Source organism: Meleagris gallopavo, chromosome 5 (genome assembly GCF_000146605.3).
Source record: "Meleagris gallopavo isolate NT-WF06-2002-E0010 breed Aviagen turkey brand Nicholas breeding stock chromosome 5, Turkey_5.1, whole genome shotgun sequence".
In the NCBI taxonomy this organism is placed as follows: domain Eukaryota; kingdom Metazoa; phylum Chordata; class Aves; order Galliformes; family Phasianidae; genus Meleagris; species Meleagris gallopavo.
The window spans coordinates 14422280-14441058 of record NC_015015.2 but is presented as its reverse complement, the minus strand read 5'-3'; the positions used below and the strand labels follow the sequence as shown (position 1 = coordinate 14441058).

The 18779-nt window shown below is 41.4% G+C and overlaps 1 protein-coding gene across 6 annotated transcripts in view; it reads left to right on the top strand.

Annotated features, from left to right (window-relative positions):
* Positions 1 to 18779, top strand: part of TSPAN4 (tetraspanin 4) — a 338400-nt gene that overhangs the window by 303377 nt on the left and 16244 nt on the right. For all 6 annotated transcript variants that reach the window (XM_031553462.1, XM_019615427.2, XM_003206308.4 and 3 more), the window contains one exon: positions 18576 to 18677. In XM_031553462.1, the coding sequence (XP_031409322.1) occupies positions 18576 to 18677 (102 nt within the window). The remainder of the gene's footprint in view (positions 1 to 18575; positions 18678 to 18779) is intronic.

The following is an 18779-nucleotide window of genomic DNA, read 5'->3' as shown; positions in this document are numbered from 1 at the left end:
TGGTTCTTTTTCATCTTTCTTTCTCTTATCCTTTCCTCATGGCCAGTGCCTGTCAACTTGCAAATTGCAGCATGCTCACATTGATTGCAGTGGAGACTTCTTTGCCATGTGCTTACAGGCTTTACAGCGTTAACTCTTGCTGCCACACAGCCTTACCCTACCCCTAGTAAGAAAGGGCAGGGACTTCAGTTCATCTAGCCATCTCTATGATATCATTGCTTTGCACATCAGCAGGAATAGTGTTTTCTTTTCGTCCAGAAGTCGCTTACTATGCAAAGTGTCATTTTTATTGCATCTGTTCAAAATGGCTGGGCAGAAATTATACTTTCTGGACTGATGGAGTGATGGAATGATAAATAAAGCATGGTAAATAAAATTGCTTGCTGAATTAAAATATATTGTTTGCTGGCAAGTTGTACTGAAGGGAATTGGCAACTATGCCTGAAGGGGATTTTTCCTGGTAGCATTATACATAGGCCAACGTGCCTCTGAGAAATGTCCTCAAATGCCATTTGTTTGGAAACTAACTGCCTATCCAGTTTGGAGTATCTATGTAGTAATGCATAAACATCAGTCAAAATAGCATCATCTCTCCCTGTTCCAACATGTCCTCAGCCAGAATCACAGGATGCAGCATGGCGAGGGATTAAATTGACACAAACATCTGTGCACCTCTGTTGCATATTACTTGCTTTGGCATGTTTTTATTTATTCCCTTCTTTCTCAGAGGACGAAGTTTTGCTGTGCTTCATCCTTAGGATTTCTCTGTAAATAATAAGACAACTTATTACTTCTGCCCCTTCCTGAATTTAGCTTGTATCTTCTTGCTCAAGTTTTAGGAGAAAATTTTTACAGTTTTGGGAGGTCTTCTTAAATTGCCCATTAAAAAAAATACTTTTTTCCCCCGTCCAATGTATTTTCCACCAAAAAAAGTCTTTTGTGGAGGAAGGGAGCACATTTTTTCCACCCTCATCCCTTCCTATCTTGTTTCATCATGAGTCATGCTCCATTAGAGTCCTAATGTTTCTATCAATAAATGATGGATTTGCCAATGGTGATTTAAGTTTAAAATTACTTGTGAAAACTTAATGAAGCCTGCAAATCATGAATTAGATTTCAAAGAAATTGTCTTTGACAGTTAAAAACTACAGGGCCTAAGTAATTTCAAAGGTAACATTTTTCTCTCTATGGATTATGTATCAGGTCAAAACAAAGCTGGTTCTGTGGGAATTACCTTTCCTGAAGCAAATCCCAGTTTGTCTCTACAGCAGTAACTTTCTTATGATGATATATTCTGGGGTGGGTGACATACTGTAACAGGACAGAATTCAGCTTTGCTATAGTTGTTGTGAGGGCTGGCCTGGTTCAATCTGTTTCCCATTGGTTTGAATGGTTTAGGACTCTTCTTGTTTCTAATCTTGCTTTCCAGTCTAGTGCCCTCCTTACTAGACTGCTCAGACTGCTTGTCTGTCATGGGAAGAAGTAATACCCTGAGGCTTTCTGCCATTGTCTTACAGCATGGGGTTGTATTTTTACAATCCAAAGTGTTCCTTATAGGTTTAAGCCATCCCTGTTGACAACTGCTCTGCCTGTGCAGCAGGGGATGCCTGGTGCTGGTTTGCAGTTTGATGAGGAAGAGAATCCCATTCCTCAAAAGTGCACGTGGGGAATTTGCTGTTGCTCGGGGCATGTTCATTTACATAATTAGATTTGTGAAAGATAATGAGAAGTTTCCTGTCCTAAATTCTGAATATCTAATGCAATATGGAGCAGGTTATAAATCTGTCTAAAATAACTGGGAGAAGAACCTGCTTACCCCTCTGATGCCTCACTGCCTTTCTTTTCCCGTAATTCCAAGGAGATAAGAGTAATCAAAGGCCACAGCATTTAACTCTTTCCCACAGAAAGCCTGGGAAACGTTTGTAATGTTTTAATACTCGTGCCTATAGGCTATATTTACATTTAGTGACTTTGTCTGACCTTGGTGGCAACGGAGTCAGCATGTTGCTGAATGCTGTCAGTGTCTGGTCTGGTCAATGGGAGCTGAAGTTTTACAGGCTCAAACTAGAGTTTTCTCACAGTAATGTTGTGCATTTTTGACGTGTAATTTTCATGGAAATTGCCCTTCAAATTATGATCTTCTCCATTGAACTTAGGGCATCTTTTCCATTATCAACATTTACATTGGCGTTTCAGAAACTGTATTTATTAAGCCCTCAGACGATTTTGGTGAAATGGTCGGCCACCAAATATTCAGTTATGTAAGCTTTCTACTATTTTTTCCTAGTCTCAAGAATTTTCCCCTTGTGTCTGCATGAGCTGTTTTAGCAGGAGGAAATTCAATCCTCCCTGATCATTTGTGTTGTCTGCAAAGTGCAAGATCTGAGTGCAGCAGGTTTAGTAATAGAAACTCAATTCAGTCCTTCCAGTTAAGGATTCCAGGACTTAAACTTACAACCTATATGCTGTGTCATTTTTCATCTGTAAAGCTGTTTTATGCTCAACCTAACTGTCTATTGCTTTCGATTTGTGTGGTTTCAACTAAGTTTCCAGGATTAGCTTGTCTATGGCACACTTATCTGCACGTCAACAAACTGGAAGCATGACCAGCAATTCTGTTTCACGCAATGTTCAGCATTCTTCCTAGCAGCCTCCAGCTCCAGCACTTGTGACCTTTGGCAGAATGGTTCCCTTATGGTTATGTGTGTGGATCTGGCTGCAAGGTTGGTTGTTACAAAGCCATCATTACTGCCCAGTGAAGCTGTTCATGAGGATGTGGCCACTGCAGTTTCAGAACATTTGGAATCCAGTCCCTGACTCAAGGCTTGATGTAATGTTATTGTGGTCATTATCATTTTAGTTCTACTAATCTTAATCTTGGTGCTAATGAGCTCAAAAGCTCTGGTGTCAGTAGTGAGCACTGTCAACTCTCCTCTTCACCGAGTGTGTTGCAATTGCCTTATATGCATGTAAGCCTCAAAGCCTTTCTTCCTTGAAATCCATTTTGACTCCTGTGCCATTGATTCCTCAGATTCTCACTCAGTGATTTCTAAGTTTTCTCTTGTCGCAGGTGTTACAAACCTTGCTGTTTTGACATAAAGTAGCTTTTAAGAATTGTGGGCTTTTTTTTCTTTTTATCCCACTGTGATCAGGCCCGGTGATGCTGAGTTTCAGCATTGTTGGTTCTTGTCATGACTTTCAAACTCTGGAGGTTCTGAGTGTGATCACATCCCTGCACAATGCTCAGAAGAGAATTTCCCGCATGTATACTCCAAAGCTTAACTAGATTGGCTGGGAATTTCTTCTAGAATTGCATAGTCTGTATGTTTTCTGTGCTAATTAGAAAGGTGTGTGGAGCCATTGGCTTTTCTTCCTGCTGGTGGTTGTTGCTAATGGTAAGTGCCTTTTGATGCTCAGGTGAAGGCACTGTTTATACAGTCCTGGTTATTTTGCTAGATTCTGAACTGATTTAAATAGTCTAAATAGCTACAGCATCTGCTAAATAGCCACATCAGCAGCCTGTGGAGCTACACTACTTTATCTGAGTCGAGAAACGCCTGTATTCAGTATGCAAGATTGTGCAGAGTAACATGGAAGGTGAGGCAGAATGATAAGGACAGCTGTTGCTTGGGAGCTTGTTTTTTTTCTTGTTTTATTTTGTACTTTTGGGCTTTTAATGTTTTAAAAATGTCAAAGTAAATCATGAGGCCTCAGTGTTTTGTAATAAAACCTTCTTCAGTAAAGCTGGAGTGTTGTACACACCTCCATCAAACTACCACGTGTCTTCTAAAAGCATCCCAAGAGCTGGCAATACTGATAGAAGTACCAGGTTGCTCCTTTGGGCTGGTGAATCTCATCTGCAGATTAATCCCAGCCTGCTATTTCTTTAATGCTGCTCAGTGAATACCTTTGTGGTATGGCTTTTTGCTTGTTTTGAGGTGTTTCGGTTGTTGTTGTTGGCTTTTTTTTTGCATACAAATTGCTCAAAAAATCATTTGCTCTGACTCTTTGCTGTTTAACATTTAGGTCGTGCAATTTGTCATACTGGTCGAATAGGGTATTTTTTTTCCTGTGACAGAATGAACAAAACATAGTAAAGAAAATGATCGATGGTGAATAATGAATAAACAGCAGAACAAGTCTGAAGCTCATTTTCCTTCTTGCTAAAGCTACGTTCCCCAGCATTTATAAACAGTGCTGTGAATTTCCCACAGCCTTTCAGTGCCCTCTTAAACAATTCACAGTGTGCACTTCTGCGTGTGTCTGTTCTGTTTTCACAGCAGCAACACCTGGAGGCCTCCACTGTTGGTTTTAGGCCTGTTGGAGCAGGTAAAGAAAATTGTCATCCCTGCTCCAAACATCTTTGAATTCCTTAAGACATTTATTGCTATTGATCCAAGTCTGTATTAAGTTCAGAAATCAGTATGACAGCATGGCACAGTCTCATCTAACTGAATGGGAGCTTTGGCTGTGTTTCGGGTCACAAATGGCAGGTAGCCTTCCTGCAGCTAATCACAGGGCAGCGTTTTCTAAAATTGCTACTGTTTAGATGACAGAAGTTTTTCAAATAAAAAATTAGTGGGATTCTGAACAGGAGGGCCGTGCATCAGATGCTTTTGTAGGAGAAAGTGACTGCAGATCTAAAGCACCACTGGTGAGTTCGGCAGACATGACAGTTCTGTGGCAGTGAGGGCCCTCACTGCTGTGCTTTGTGCTCAGCACAGCCTGCTCTGTGCAGCCTGGGGTTTAAGGCAGATGCCCAAGCAGTGGATGTTAGCTGGGTGTGGGCTGGAGGTGGGCCAAGTGATGTCCCAGGGCAGATGTGGAAGACAGGTGAGGAACATAGAGCAGAGCAGTGTTGCTTCTAATGAAATCAAAGCAGCTGAAATGACTCAAATCTTTGTACTGACAAAATATTCACGTAGCGCTGAGGGATGTGATTTGTGGGCCTGGTAGGGGTGGGCTGATAGTTGGACTTAGTGATCTTAGAGATCTTTTCCAACCTTAGTGATTCTACGATTCGATGAATTTGGACCATGTTATAGCACAGTTTGTGCCCCCAAAATCACCGGTGGCTGTTTAAAAGAGGCAGTACCTGAGTCTCCAAGATGAGATGTGCTAAATAGACTGACTTGTTAGATTTCAGCTTTTGTTTCAGGATGGACTTGAAGTAAAGTTCAAGTTGCAAGGCAAACTTAATAATCTGGTATGAATAAGAGTTCCTGTCCTTAGAAAACACTGTTACCTCTGGAAAGGCTGAGAGATTTAATTTAAGATCAGATGAAACTGTTAAGGTCATCTGTGATTCAAAGCATTTCAATCAGTATTGTCACCATCAAACTAATTACATCTGAGTTATAACTTTGCCAAACTCTTGAGCCTTGATTTAAAGATGACTTTGCACCTCACTCCTCATTGTTCCAAAGATAGGTTTTTTTTCACAGCTAAAATTGTGCCTTTTTTCTATCTTGTATTTGTCTAGCTTAAACTTCTAACCATGAAGTCTCATAATGTCTTTTTTCTGGTAGATTTTTTTCTGGTGCAGTGCTGAGAATTGCTTCTCCATGTAGATACCTGAGGATTGCAATTAGGCTGCTTTTTAACCCTGCTATTCTGCTTAGTTTATCCAAAAGCCACCTGAAACAAAGCCTGAGTCTCAGTGATTGGGTTATTCTTACAGGTCTTCTGTGAGATCTTTTCACATTTTCAGTTGGTCTCCCAAAATATGGATATCAGTTCTGCAGTGTAGCTATGCTGATACAATTCGACCTTTATGCAGCTTATTTTAAACATACCCTCAGTCCTTTTGCAGATTTCCTGCTTTCCAGAGTGCAACTTTAAGACTTGTAGTGTGACTGCTCTTCTTTATTCCCAAATGTCTGTTTTTGCCTTTGGGCTGGGTAAGCCACAGGGCTTCGTAACCAAGCAGTCCAAGTGATCTCAGCAGATTATTTAATGCGCATCACATTCTGTGTTATCTACCAAATTCCATTAGCAGTGATGAATTTTTTTTTCCTTGCCTAGCAGTGACAAAAATATCAAATAACTTTGGGTGAAGAATCAACTGGATCAATCTCCTGTTTTTATTAATGTTCTTTAGCTGCAGATTTACTTCAAAAATACATTGAATGTCACTGCAATGATTTTCCTTTCACTTATGCCCCCATAAACCTTGAAGCTGTTAGTAAATCTCAGTGAAATTTGAGCTATTTAGAGGTATTGAGAAGAAGTGAGATGGATGGGAGGAGAGATGCCCTCTGGAAAAAAAGTTCTCGGTGTTAGCTCAGCCAGCATTGTTAGACACCAGAGATTGCAAGGGGGAGGAAGGGGAGAAGGCAGTTTACAGCTTCACAAAGAGATGAGGGATCAATGCTTTTCTTTTGAAACAAGTCAATCTCCTAATTAGGAAAGAGAGGGGCTTCTTTTGATTTTTTAAGATGAAATGTTAGAAGTGTGAGCAATAAGCATCTGAGGCAGCTGAGAATCGTCCCCTGAAGTATTCTTGAGACCACTGTCATACGTGGCAGATTTAACCTTTCTCTTCAGTCTGCAGTCCTCTGAGGGAGAGCTCACCCCTCTGCCAGGCTGCTTTTGACTAAACCAGATCCTAATTGACAGTGGCTCAATCTGCCTGGATTCCTTTCAGGACCTCGGTGCCCTTTTAGAAGCAGCTCTTGTGTATGGCAGAAACTTGTTTCAGGTCTTCAGCTCAAGCACTGCCTTTTGGAAACAGATCTGCTTCTGGAAGATTTGTATGTTGGGTGAAGTCATGTGCATGAATGCAGAGCTAGCTGGTGTTAACCACAACCAAAATAAGTGAAAGGGGGAAAAAGGCAAAAAAAGGGAAAGAGAAAGCACAATGTTTTGTTCATATATGCCAGAAAGCTTTTAGGGCTGGAGGGATTTTTGGAAGAGAAAGTAAAGAGGTGGGTTAGCATAACGGGTTGGCAATGGGATAAAACTGATACCATGGGCTTGCGCTCAGCAGGGGGCTGTACTGTAACTGGGTGATGGTAGGCTTCAGACATCTGCTCGTTTTTATCATCAGTACTGGGTGATCCTGCAGGAAATACTGTCCCTTTCCTTTGCTCTAAAAACAAATGGAGGCTTGTGCCAAGCTCATGTTCTTCTAGCCTGATCTCAGAGGTGAATCAAAGATGTTCTGAGATTATCCAAACTAAGCTTTACAAATGCATCAGTGACCACTAGGCGACTGGCAGTCAATTAATCCAGGGTGAAATTGTCCAGTGGAGATATGCCCTGATTCTGATTATGATGCAGCTTGTGCTTGGAACTGATTAAAAGTGATTGCCATCTGATGGGGATGGTGGTGTGGCCGGTGGTGATTTGATTGAGTTTGGATTATTGTAGACAGTTCTCTATAAGATGTGACCTTGTTCTGTTGTTGAGAGGCAGCCAGCCTGAGAGGGACCAACTGCAAGTTTTCTTCCCTTTTCCTAAACAGTGATACCTTTGGATTTAGAATGGGGCAATTTAATAGACTGGGCATCATTGTTGATGCTGTATTTTTTATATTAAGGTACAGGATTTCAGGCTGTAAAGTCAGGCTTGCTGTGGTTTTGTGGGCACTAAAATTCAATAATCAAAGAAGAAGAGTACAGCATTGTTTCCTCTACTTTTGCAGTAAAGTTGTTGATTGTTGCAGAATGTTCATAGCACTGAACTGTGCCTTGTTCCTTTTGCCCTCCCCAGTATGAGTGGACCCAGCAACACCATGGGATCCACAGATATTGTGAAATATAACTGCAGCCTGTTGCTGTAATTATCAGCGAAGTTGATAATCTTCTATTATCTCATGGCTGTAGCTAGTCACTCACTGGTCTCTGAGTATTTTGTATTCATCTCAGTCACAACATGGGCATCTCCTTTCGTCAGTGAAGCCTGCTTACCCATAGTCCATGGTGTGGTAAGTGATGTCCAAATGCTTACTAGTATGGCTTGTATAGGGTTAGATGAGAGCAAATCAAACCACAATCTCTGTTGTGTCTATTGCTGCTCATTTGAACAGTATGTTCTTTCTTCAAGATATCCAATTTCTCCTCTCATCCAACTTGATTTCATTTAGCAGGGTTTCTGCTGTTCACTTAGTGAATGCTATTTTTAATGGAAATGAAAAGCATGCATAATTCTGTTGTTCCATATGGAGAAATTGCAGTCCTCCAGTACCCAGTCTGTATGAAGGTACTGTCATTTATCTCCTTACAAATGTGTGGGGAAACAACTACATTCCCTTCTCCGTTCAACCTATGTGACTCCCCATTAGAAAAGCAGTTTTTTGTGACATTATCAGAAGCACAGCCGATGTTGGAAACTTGCCTTTTGTCATCTAAGTGTGACTGGCAGTTTGTTTATTTGCTTATTTTCTACTGTTATGGAAAGCAATCTCCATGTAGTTTATTCATTTCAGTCACCGAGTCCCAAATCATTCCCTTCATGAGAAAATCTGTTTTCTGTGAAGTACAGTGAAGAGTTGCAATTGTTTCTTTCATTAAAACGAAGGAGGCATTTAATAGCAGTTATTCACCTCTGTTGTTTTTGTCATCTAGTAGCCTTCCAAGATACTTTGTTTACCCCTATCTCTGCTGAAAAGCTACCTAATGATTAAAAACAGTAATTCCAGTTGCTCGTGAAGGTCAGAACTCGCACGAAATGATGTCAGAAATTCTGTTTTGGGGAGGGAATGGTTTATAAACTTGCATGTACACTGACAGAAACATGTTCTTGAGCCACGGGAGACACCGTGTGACTGATGCCAAGCCGAAATATGAGCAACTCCATTGATTTTAGCGGAGACAGGCAGAATTCTGCTAGCTGAAGAGCTAGTATTTCACATAACCTTTGATTCTTCTAAATGCGTGTCTGTGTGACTGGAAGAAAATAATGCTTTTTCAAGTAAGAAAATTTAGGTATGGAGATAATTACCTTCTCTGGTGTTTAGCCAGGAGGAAATTGAGAACTTACTCCATTTTCTTCAAAACAAAGCCAGGCAGTGGTTCAAATGGTCATACTGAGTTTCTGCAGAGTATCCACATGTTCCTGCAAAGCCCTCAGCCTCCCTCCCTCAGAGCTGGGATTTCTGCTGCCCTCGCTCTAGGGCTGCATCGAGCTGCTCCCGCTCCAGGGCTGAGCAGAGATCATCCCATGGCAGGCATAAAGCTCTCAGCCACGAGCGTGCCTTCGCCTGTCGTTCCATTCCCTCCAAGGACAATGGTAATTCTCCTTGCAGCATTACTTATTTAAAATGAGTTCATTTCAGAGAAAGCATATCTTAAGAATAATAAAGCAGGCTGTGTGCGTATCTCTCTTTTCCCAAAGGATTAACGGTCCCTGGATCTAGGAAGACACAGTTTCTTCAGTTCTGCTCCCCAGCATTTTTCTGCCAGCCTGCCTTAGCAGACAACTTTCTCCAGGCAATGTAACAGATTTTAACTCTTCAGTGTGCTTTATCCTGCGTGCGTTTTGTTTGTTTTTAATTTGTCTTCTAGTGCAGAGGAAGGTGGCTTATCAGCAGACGTGTCTTCCCCTGATTCTAAGGAATTGGGATCATTTCTTACCCCACTCTCCCCATTACAATTTACTCCAGCTACTGCTAGTTGCTGGTAGAGCTATCAGCCTTGTGCTCGGCAGATCAGTGCTGCCACCTACAAAATGGGCAGCTTCTGTGCCTTTCCCGTGGCACCAGCAAGGGTCAGATACTGCCATTCAAAGGCTTGATCTAGATAGGGTGCAATTGGTTTGACTGTCTCAGAGATGTATTTACCACAGAGCAGAGAATCAATTCTGTATTTTGGCTTATATTCTTCTACCACAGTTTTAAGTCTCTTGTACACGTGAATGCTAGAGGTTGCCCACACTTACAAGGTTTGATGGGCTGGCTCATCATCTCTTACCACAGTGGGAGTGTAGGGTATGGTTTGCCTTTGTCATCACTCCTCCCCTGGTATTTCAGTAGTTTACTTCTGAAAGCTCTCTCGTTCACCTTTAAGCCAAATAAATAATTGAAGGTAAGGTTGATCCCATTGGATGGCTGCCACAAATGGCATAGTGGGCAAATAGCCAAGTCCTTCATCTGTGTCAGTAACCTCCTGCCTTTCCCTTTCCCAGCTCACTGCATCTGAGAAGGAGCCCATGTCCAATGTCACTGTTCCGCCTAATAAATAATGGCACAGTGGTCATTAGTTCCTGCCAAGAAGGAGGGTGTCTCCTCGCTTTGATTTGCCTCTACACATCCTGAAGCCTTAGTGGCAGCTAATTGGATCTCAAGCTCTATTGACATCTGCATCCCTAGGTAGTTGGTGGGTTTTTCAGGGTTTTTTTAGTCTGGTAGATGGAGATAACAGGTTGTTAGCACTTGAAACACAAATGGCAACTCACCTTTCAAGTGTCTTGGCAAACAAAGGCTCAACAGTATGTATCATGTTAATTAGCACCCTTCCCAATTTACTTATCTGAGGTTATACTGATGGTTGTTGAGGACAAATGAAAGTGATTATCTTCAAGGAAAAAAAAAAGGTGAAGAGGCTGAACACAAATATCCTGGAATTATTCTCAACATAAGCACAGATTTTGAAAGAATGGGCATTTCCCTTTTCTGCTGTTGTAGGTTCTGTGTACGTGGGATTTCAATGCAAGAACATAGCACAAGGGATGAGTCTCTACAGCCTGGCACAGGTGTGGGCCTATTGCCACTGTAGATGAAGGCAAGATTGCCGTTTATTGGGACGTGCAGGAAAGGAATTACTCTTGGGAAAAGGCAATTTGGGTGAGCAGGAAGGCACAGGAAGGAGACTTTCGAGGAGAGGTTGGGAGATCTGTGGCACTTGGCTGATGTGCCAAGATCAAGAGAAGTGTCTGAGAAGAGCTATTGGAGGGTTACATGACTGGAGAAAGGAGACAAATGTCTTGTGTCACTTGGGGCAAAGTATGTGGAGAAAACCTACTACAAAGAGAGTTTTGTTCTCTTTGGAATGACAACACTTGCTATTGATGGCACCCAACTTTGCTGGTGTTACTACTATTGAGAACATTAGCATTTTCCCCAGTCATCTTAATAACCTGAAGAATTTATTTAAATGTAAACAAGAAGTTCCTTATAAGGAATCAGTGTAAAATCTGTCCCTAGTCTATATTAATAATTCTGTATTTCACAAAAGAACATGCACTTCAGTTTTCACCCACTTGAAATTCCTCTGACATGCTGATGGATTTTTTCACTCAAAATGCATAATGTTCAAGAAGAATTGACTTAATATCTTAGTAATTAATTTTCTGTGTTAGCCTTTTGTGAAGGTAATTGATTTGATTTACCTGCTTCGTTTTACCTAACCCTGTCTCTGTGTTCACTGCAGCATTCAAACTGTTTCAAAACAAGAAGCGGAAACCAAGAATTCATGTTTAAAGGTTTTATTCGTAGGCTCACTGAAAAGAAATCAAGGTTGTTCTTCTGTTGGTTTGGGTTTTGTTTGTTTGTTTTTAAGGAGATTGAGGACAATCTCACTGGGGAGTGTCCATGCATAGGGTGTCCATGCATAGACAGAGCTGGCTGTAGACATCCTCTTAAATAAGGATAAGCTGTGCTATTGGATTAATTCTGTATAATTCTCTATCAAGCTAAGAACATGCATAGCTACATCTGCATCTTAATATTTTGAGCTCTTATCTCTGAGTTAGTTACTATGTATTTTATTTAAATGAGCTTGGGGACCTGATACACAAGTTAATCAGCTGTTGCTGAGTGTGAGAACAGATTAGATTGCAATGACTCCTTGGCTAAAGAAAAGCATACTTTCCTCTTGCTCCAGCCATGATAGGGAGCTAAACAATTGCTTTCTATGAAGCAGTGAGAAAATGGCTCTCTCCGTTTGGACTGTAAAGGAATCATTTGAAAAAAATAAGATGTAGTTTGGTGAAAACTTTTGAATTGTTCTTGCACAAAAAGTTTTGAGATGCAAAGCCTAATGACTTGCCAGACCTGTGATCTCTCTATAAAACAAAGCAGCAGTAAAGCCACTGTTGGGATCCACTGGTGTTACAATTATATGAATGGTACAGGGATGTTTCAGGTGCTTCCTTTCTTGCAGCCTCAGCTATCTGCCATATCAAATGCCTTGCCATTTGCTTCTGTGCTTCTGAGCACGGGCAGATGCCTATGGCCAAAAGACTGATGAAAAGCTCATTTGAAAACCCAGGTTCGGTTCTTTAGCTTTCTTATCAGTTTTCTTATAATAAAAACAATTGCAATTTCTTAGCTCTTGTTAGAGTGTGTGGTGGAACTCGTAGTTGCATCAGCTTCCCTCTCCAGGCCAGTACAAGGTGTAATTGCTCTTTCTTTTGCTTTGTAATGGATCTGCATTTAACCTTGTCAGTATCAGGAGGGTCACTGTCCCCCTCAGGTTGGTAACTCTACTACTTAGCTCTGTTTCTTTATAAGGCTTTGTATTCCAGGTTGCTTTTGGCATTCAAACGTGGCTTTAAAGCCATGGAAAGCCATTAAGCTTTGCAGCAAATGTGTAAGATAACCCTAAAAAAAAAAAAAAAAAAAGTTTGATTCCTGATGTAGTCTTTTGCAGTCAAATTAGGAAATGAAAATTCATTAAGCCGGTGGCTTGCTGTGTTTCAGGAAACAATTAGAAAAACTGTTAAGTTGTGAAGGTGCCTCACATGTGGGAAGGAAGTGAGGAAGAGGGAATCGCTGAGAGCTGACTACGGCATCCTGGAGATGCTGACATTGACAAGAAATGACTGTGTTGTACCTTGACCGCCAAATGTCAACAAAACTCATGCAGTGCCTCCTCATCATAGTAGTCCTTACAGTAAATTCTTATGATCATTTCTGTTTATAGGCAGATGGTGTAAGGAGTCATTCAGTGCTGAAGAAAACATGTATTGGTCTGAGTTTCTTGCTCTTGTAGACAGGCTTGGGGACATCTTATTTAAAACAAGGCTTGCCTGTTGGTACAATCAATCTCATCTCTTCTTAGCAGGCAAGAGGGCTCCTACAAATGACCTTATAGATTAGGTGCTTTCTGTTTACATTCGATTTCCCACTCCTTGCTATTTGTAGAGAATGATTATCAGGGCATTAAATTTAAAGTTTTGCCCGATGGGAAACTGTTGGACATTTTGTCATTTCCTTGTGGCTTCTCCTACTCTGGTGGAGAGGCAGAGAGGCAGGGGAAGCAATCACCAGAAAGGTCAGGAATATTTACTTACCTATATTGAAATGCTGCTGAGTGGCTTTGGCCAGTCTGGGAGCGGGCTGGGTGTTATGTTTTGTTCATGATGTGGCAGGGAAGCAGTGAGGCTTGAAATTAAAAGCCTCTGTTTACCTGTGCGTTAGCAGGCTGGGGTTGCTGCTGGCATCCTCTGTCTGGCCTTTGCCTAAAGGCTGTGCCAGAATACAAGTTGCATGCTGGCAGCAAGTTGAAAATGAGTTAATACCCAAGGCTCCTTTTGGCCTTTCTTCTGGAGAGGAATGCACAAACCCCCCTCCCTTCAGTGTGCTGGGGCAGCAGAAAGGCTTTGGCTCTTTAGCATTGCCATGGCTTCAGCTTAATCAAAGGCATGTATCACTCTAATTGTAAATATTGGTAAGGCCTGTGTTCTGCACAGATACAACTTTCCTCTGCGCCAAAGAAGTTTTGCTCCAAAGCACTTCCTCCTTATCAGCAACAGAATTAGAGGACCGGGCTTCTTAGGGAGCAGTATTTGCCTTCCGTGTCATGCTGTAACAGTAAGTAGATAAACTCCCAAGCCTTTTATTTAGGCAGAGTGAGAGAAATTGCTACAGCTTAAGTAGCTATCTCAAGGGAATACAGATTAAGAGGAAACCACTTCTAAATTTGGGTTGAATTTATTCACAGGTTTATGAAAGGTGTTTACAGGACATTCTGCTGCTGTTTTGTTGTCGATGAAGTTGGGACAGATCTCTGCTCTCGCTGCATCAGCTGCTTCCAGCCACTTTCCTGAGCTCTGCTGCAGTTATTCTCCTGTCCTGCACAGCTCTTCTCTCCTATTCAGATACTGACTGACCTCATTGCATGAAACTCTCTACACGTCACTTGTCTACCTTAGAGCAGTTTGTGGTTTTTTTAGAAAGACTTTTTAATAGTGTAATGAGATATTTAAGGGCCAAAATAGGGACTGATGGAAGTCAGTGGGAAAATAGTTGGGCTCATTTCAGTGATCTGAGGTAAAGTGCTATTCATGTGTGTGCCCCACTGGCATGGGTTCTTTTGCACTGCTTTGTAGTGAGTGCATTTCCACAGCAAGCAGGAGGACGCAGTAAATTTCTGTTAGCAGAACCAACACTGAAATCTGATGGTGTTGATAAAAAGGAATACAACTCGAATGTGACTGAAGCCAGAAGTTGTAGGAATTCACATGGAAGTGGTGCCAGGTGGAAGCTCGCTCCTCTCATCATTTGCCTGATGAATCTGAAGGAGAAAATGAATTTTTCTCTGCTTCAGTTCCAGATTGATAAAAGCTTCTTGCTGTCTAACCTTTCTATAGAAATCTCTGGTATTCTACATGACTAAAAATAGACAACTCATTTAGGGTAATGGTCCGCCTGCTGAGAGTTTTTTATTATGCTTCATTGTGCTCCTCCAGAAGAGTTACACTTTGTGAAAGACATGGCTTGTGTATGGGAGAACACAGCAGATTCCAATTGCAGAATATTTAACAAAGTACTTACAGTCTCTGTTTTGCGAGAGCTGTTTTGCTGGGCTAAGGACTGGTAGCACGGAGACAAACAAGAGAAGCTGACAGATTGGGGAATGCGGGGTGGGTTCATTTGCCAGCAGACTTGATGAATCACTCTGCTGCAGCTTTTAATTTTCAGAAAGATCACTTTCTAAAAAACTGAAATGGAAGGCAGAAGAAGAGACAGCTGGGAGTGTTTTGTGAGTTTTCATTTAAATCAAATATACCATTACATCAGAGTAAAGATATATTTAAAAGTTCCTGCTATTAAAATATTTTGAGGGACAAATAAAATCTAGGCTAACAGGAAGCACAGTTATCTGGAGGAGTATTCGTCAGCCATGTTCCAGAAGTAGGTTTTGAATTTTGCTTAACCTTCTCTGGTCAAAACTAATAGGACTCATGTGTCTGGAACTTCAAGCAGCATTTCGATTAGGTGAGAAAAAATATCTGTCTTAAAGCCTCATAAGCAGGTTGTTCAAGCAAAGGTTAATGTGCTTTTAATAGGAGAAACACCTGTGAACAATGTATGAGATGTAGCCTGAATAAGAGTAGGGATCCTGTTTAATGTGTTCGCTCATAGAAGTCCAAGGCTGCTGGTATCAAGACTGACCAGTTGATATACATGCATGAAAAGGGCTCTGTGTAGCTGGCTAGAAGCAGAGGAGATGGTGTGGTATTTCATGCTGGTACCCCTGCTGCAGGCACAAGTGATAGGAGACCAAAGGCTGAGGCCCATTTCCCTTCTTCCTGATGCGAAAGAGCTCAGCCTCCATTGTGCTGCACAGAGTTATGGCCAGGGCTCTGTGCTCAGGGCAAGGGGTAACTCTCACATCCATTTTCTCACTATACCAAATTGGTTGCGTCTTCAAATCAGTTTTGGCAGTTTTTTATTGTCTTGTGGGAACATCAGCATCTGTAAGAAGAGCTTTTGCAGGTCAAAACTTTTACCCTTGCTTCTGGATCCCCACTGTAGTCAGAGAGGTGCAGAACTCATCCCTGCAAGGAGACCATACTGAGAGCTGAAAGAGTTATGGCATGGCCTCATTGACTTGGCAGGGTGAAAAGCTTCAGGTGATGCTGAACAACCTTCTGACCCTAACATAAGTAAACAGGAGAGTGGGAGTGCTTTGAGGAGCAGCTCTTTGAGGAAGGTTTTAAATCCAGAGAATGTGCTCTGTAGTGCATTTAGAGCATGTTGGTTAGAAGATCAGTTAGACACAGTCATGAAGAACTATGTAAAATGCTACGTTTATAGTCACTCAAACATAAAGCTATGTATATTTATGTGTGTATATATACATAAAACTACCAGACTTTCAGGTAGCTCTCCATGTCAGTGGACATAGAATAATACAGGAAAGAGATCTGGAGGTGCTGTTTCACAACATCTGTATGCCTGTCTCTTTCAAAGCAGCAACCAACTGAGAGACTGCCTAGATCTGAGGAAGGAAATGAGATACATGCATAGTGTGGGATTATAAAACAGTTGTATCCTCTTCTAAACAAGATTCAAACAAGTCCTTATTTCTAAACTGACAAATAATAATAGTGGGCCATACAGTGCTCACAAATTGATGCTGAGGGATTTGATGCTGTTGCTTTGAAACACTAGCAAGGGAACTGGTCTTGAAATACATGTTTTCTTGAGTAGCGTTCTGCTCAGTTTCTGAAATATGGAAAGCTGTTACTAGTTGTGCAAGAATTTTATACTGTGAACAGTGTTTGTGCCCGAAAAAGTGGTTAATTTTATGAGGAAAAGAGGGTTTTATTTGTCTCTGCAGGTTGCTGATTAGTGAGCCTTCTGCAGGTAGAAAGGAAGAGCAGGAATGCATGTAGAGGCAATCTACTGAGACCATGTTAAAGCACGCACGAGCTAACAAAACATTACTTTTGATCTTGAAGTACTTTATAAATGCTGATTGTAAGTTATTAAACATTATTGATCTCAAGCAGGGCACGAAGATTGCCTTAACAAGGGCAGCCTGTGAGCCCAGGTAAAAGGATTACCATGCTGAGGCACTGCATTGGTTTGACAAGCAAAATTTGAGTGTAGAAATGCAGACTGCACGTTTTGCGTCCTTTTGGTAGCATGCCACTTGGATTTCAGAGAAACATCACTGTTTCATTTGACCTCTCCCCCTTCTTCCAGATTAGTGGTGATGGGAATGGTGGGCTGATGTGCAGCTCTCTCAATTTGCAGGGCAGATCTTGTTAAGTGTGATAAATTAATATTCCAAGTAGACCCTTCTCTTTTGTCTTCAAGGCAATAAATCTAATAGCTAGATATCTGCCCTCAGCCACGCTGTTCCTCTTCATCTGTCCCTTTCTGAATTAGTTTTTCAACAATCAATTTATCTCAGTACCTCTCTAGGACACCAACTACATTTCCAAGCTTCTCTCGAACATGCGGCACAACTGTGCCTGTCCATCCTAATTGATGGTTCTGCTCGAGACCAGGTCCAGTCAAGGCACAGGGATGTACACTGAGGGTATACAAAGAGCTGAAACCCGATTCAGTCTAATTCTTAAATGAAGACTAGGAATCCCACGCACATACAAGCTTATCATTTATTGCCTGTAATTTGCTCAACTAACCTCAAGTTTAATGATAGCTCTCAGCTTTGCTTTTCTCTTCTAATTAATGTTCCAGTGACTGTGTATAACCTCTGCATAAAATCAGAAGCAGCTTACACAGTGATTGCAGTGGTAGCACAGCACCTAATGTTCAAGATAGTCATTCATGAGGCTATCAAGGTATTGAGAGTAAGAGGTAGTTTTTTCATGTACTGTCCTAAAGCTGTATTTTATTGGTGGCTTATCTTGGTTGTAGTTAACTTCCAGGAACAGACTGAAAGAACTGGAGACACCAAACATAACCTGTGCGCATACAAGCAGAGATTTTTTTGGGTGTGATGACCTTTTGAGGTCATAGTTTGTTGTGGAGTCATGTGGTTGAGTAACTTTACGTTTATCCTCTTAATTGAGCAATATTACGCTTACCCCCATAATAATGAAAAGGGCTCAGAAATCCTGTTTTACACTGTGGGAAATGCTTTGCATCCACTTTTTTCCTGGAGCAAACAAAACCAATTCTGACCAAAAAATGTCAATGAGAAATCCTGGTGTATGGTAGAAGAGGAGTAGCTCTGTGCCCTTAGTTAACTCCAAATTAGCATTGGTTTCAATTTTAGATGCCCTCAGCTGGAGCAGCTGCTGTCAGAGGGGCATTCAGTAAAGAATCCATTACGTGTCTGTTGTCTGATATAGAAGAGGAGCGTGCATTAACTCAGACTGTCCCAATGAAGCAAATAGTCCATTTATTTTATCATTTTCACTGTCGCAGCAAAAAGATCTGAGTGTCAGTTGAATTTATAGCAGACTGATAGAGAAGGGACACGTCTGTCTCTCCTTCCTGCCATACCCCTGCTGCCCATCAGACCACCAGCACTGGGAAGCACCCAGTGGAACAGGGAAGGGGGAAAGCATGAGCATATATGAGCAGCGCAACTCATTGCTTTTCATTTCCAGCAGAAGCATCAGGTTAAACTATGAATATCCATTTATTATTTACATCCTCTTTATAGCACTTTGTTGATCAAATGAGAAGGGAAAAGATGTTCTGGAGATCTGCAGTGGAAAATACGAGCATTAACTTTGAATAGGAGCTCCTCATATTTCCTACAAAACTCAGATACCTGTAATAGATAACAGTTATACAGGAGAAATGCCAGTTAGCTTTCTGTTTGTTTCAGTATCTGACTGTTGTCTTATATCCTTCTGTCCCTGCACTTTGATTTTGAAATGTTGTACTCAGCAAACCTTGAGTTTTGTGTCTTTTGTTGTTTTAGATTGACAAGTATGCTCAGCGGGATCTGAAGAAAGGGCTTCATTTGTATGGGACAGATGGAAATATCGGCCTAACGAATGCGTGGAGCATCATTCAAACAGATGTAAGTCTGATTTATTTATTTATTTTCCCTTCCTCTTTACCCTCTGGGTTCTGAAACAGCATATTCTGTGTTTGAACCTAATTAAACCCCTGGATCCCACGC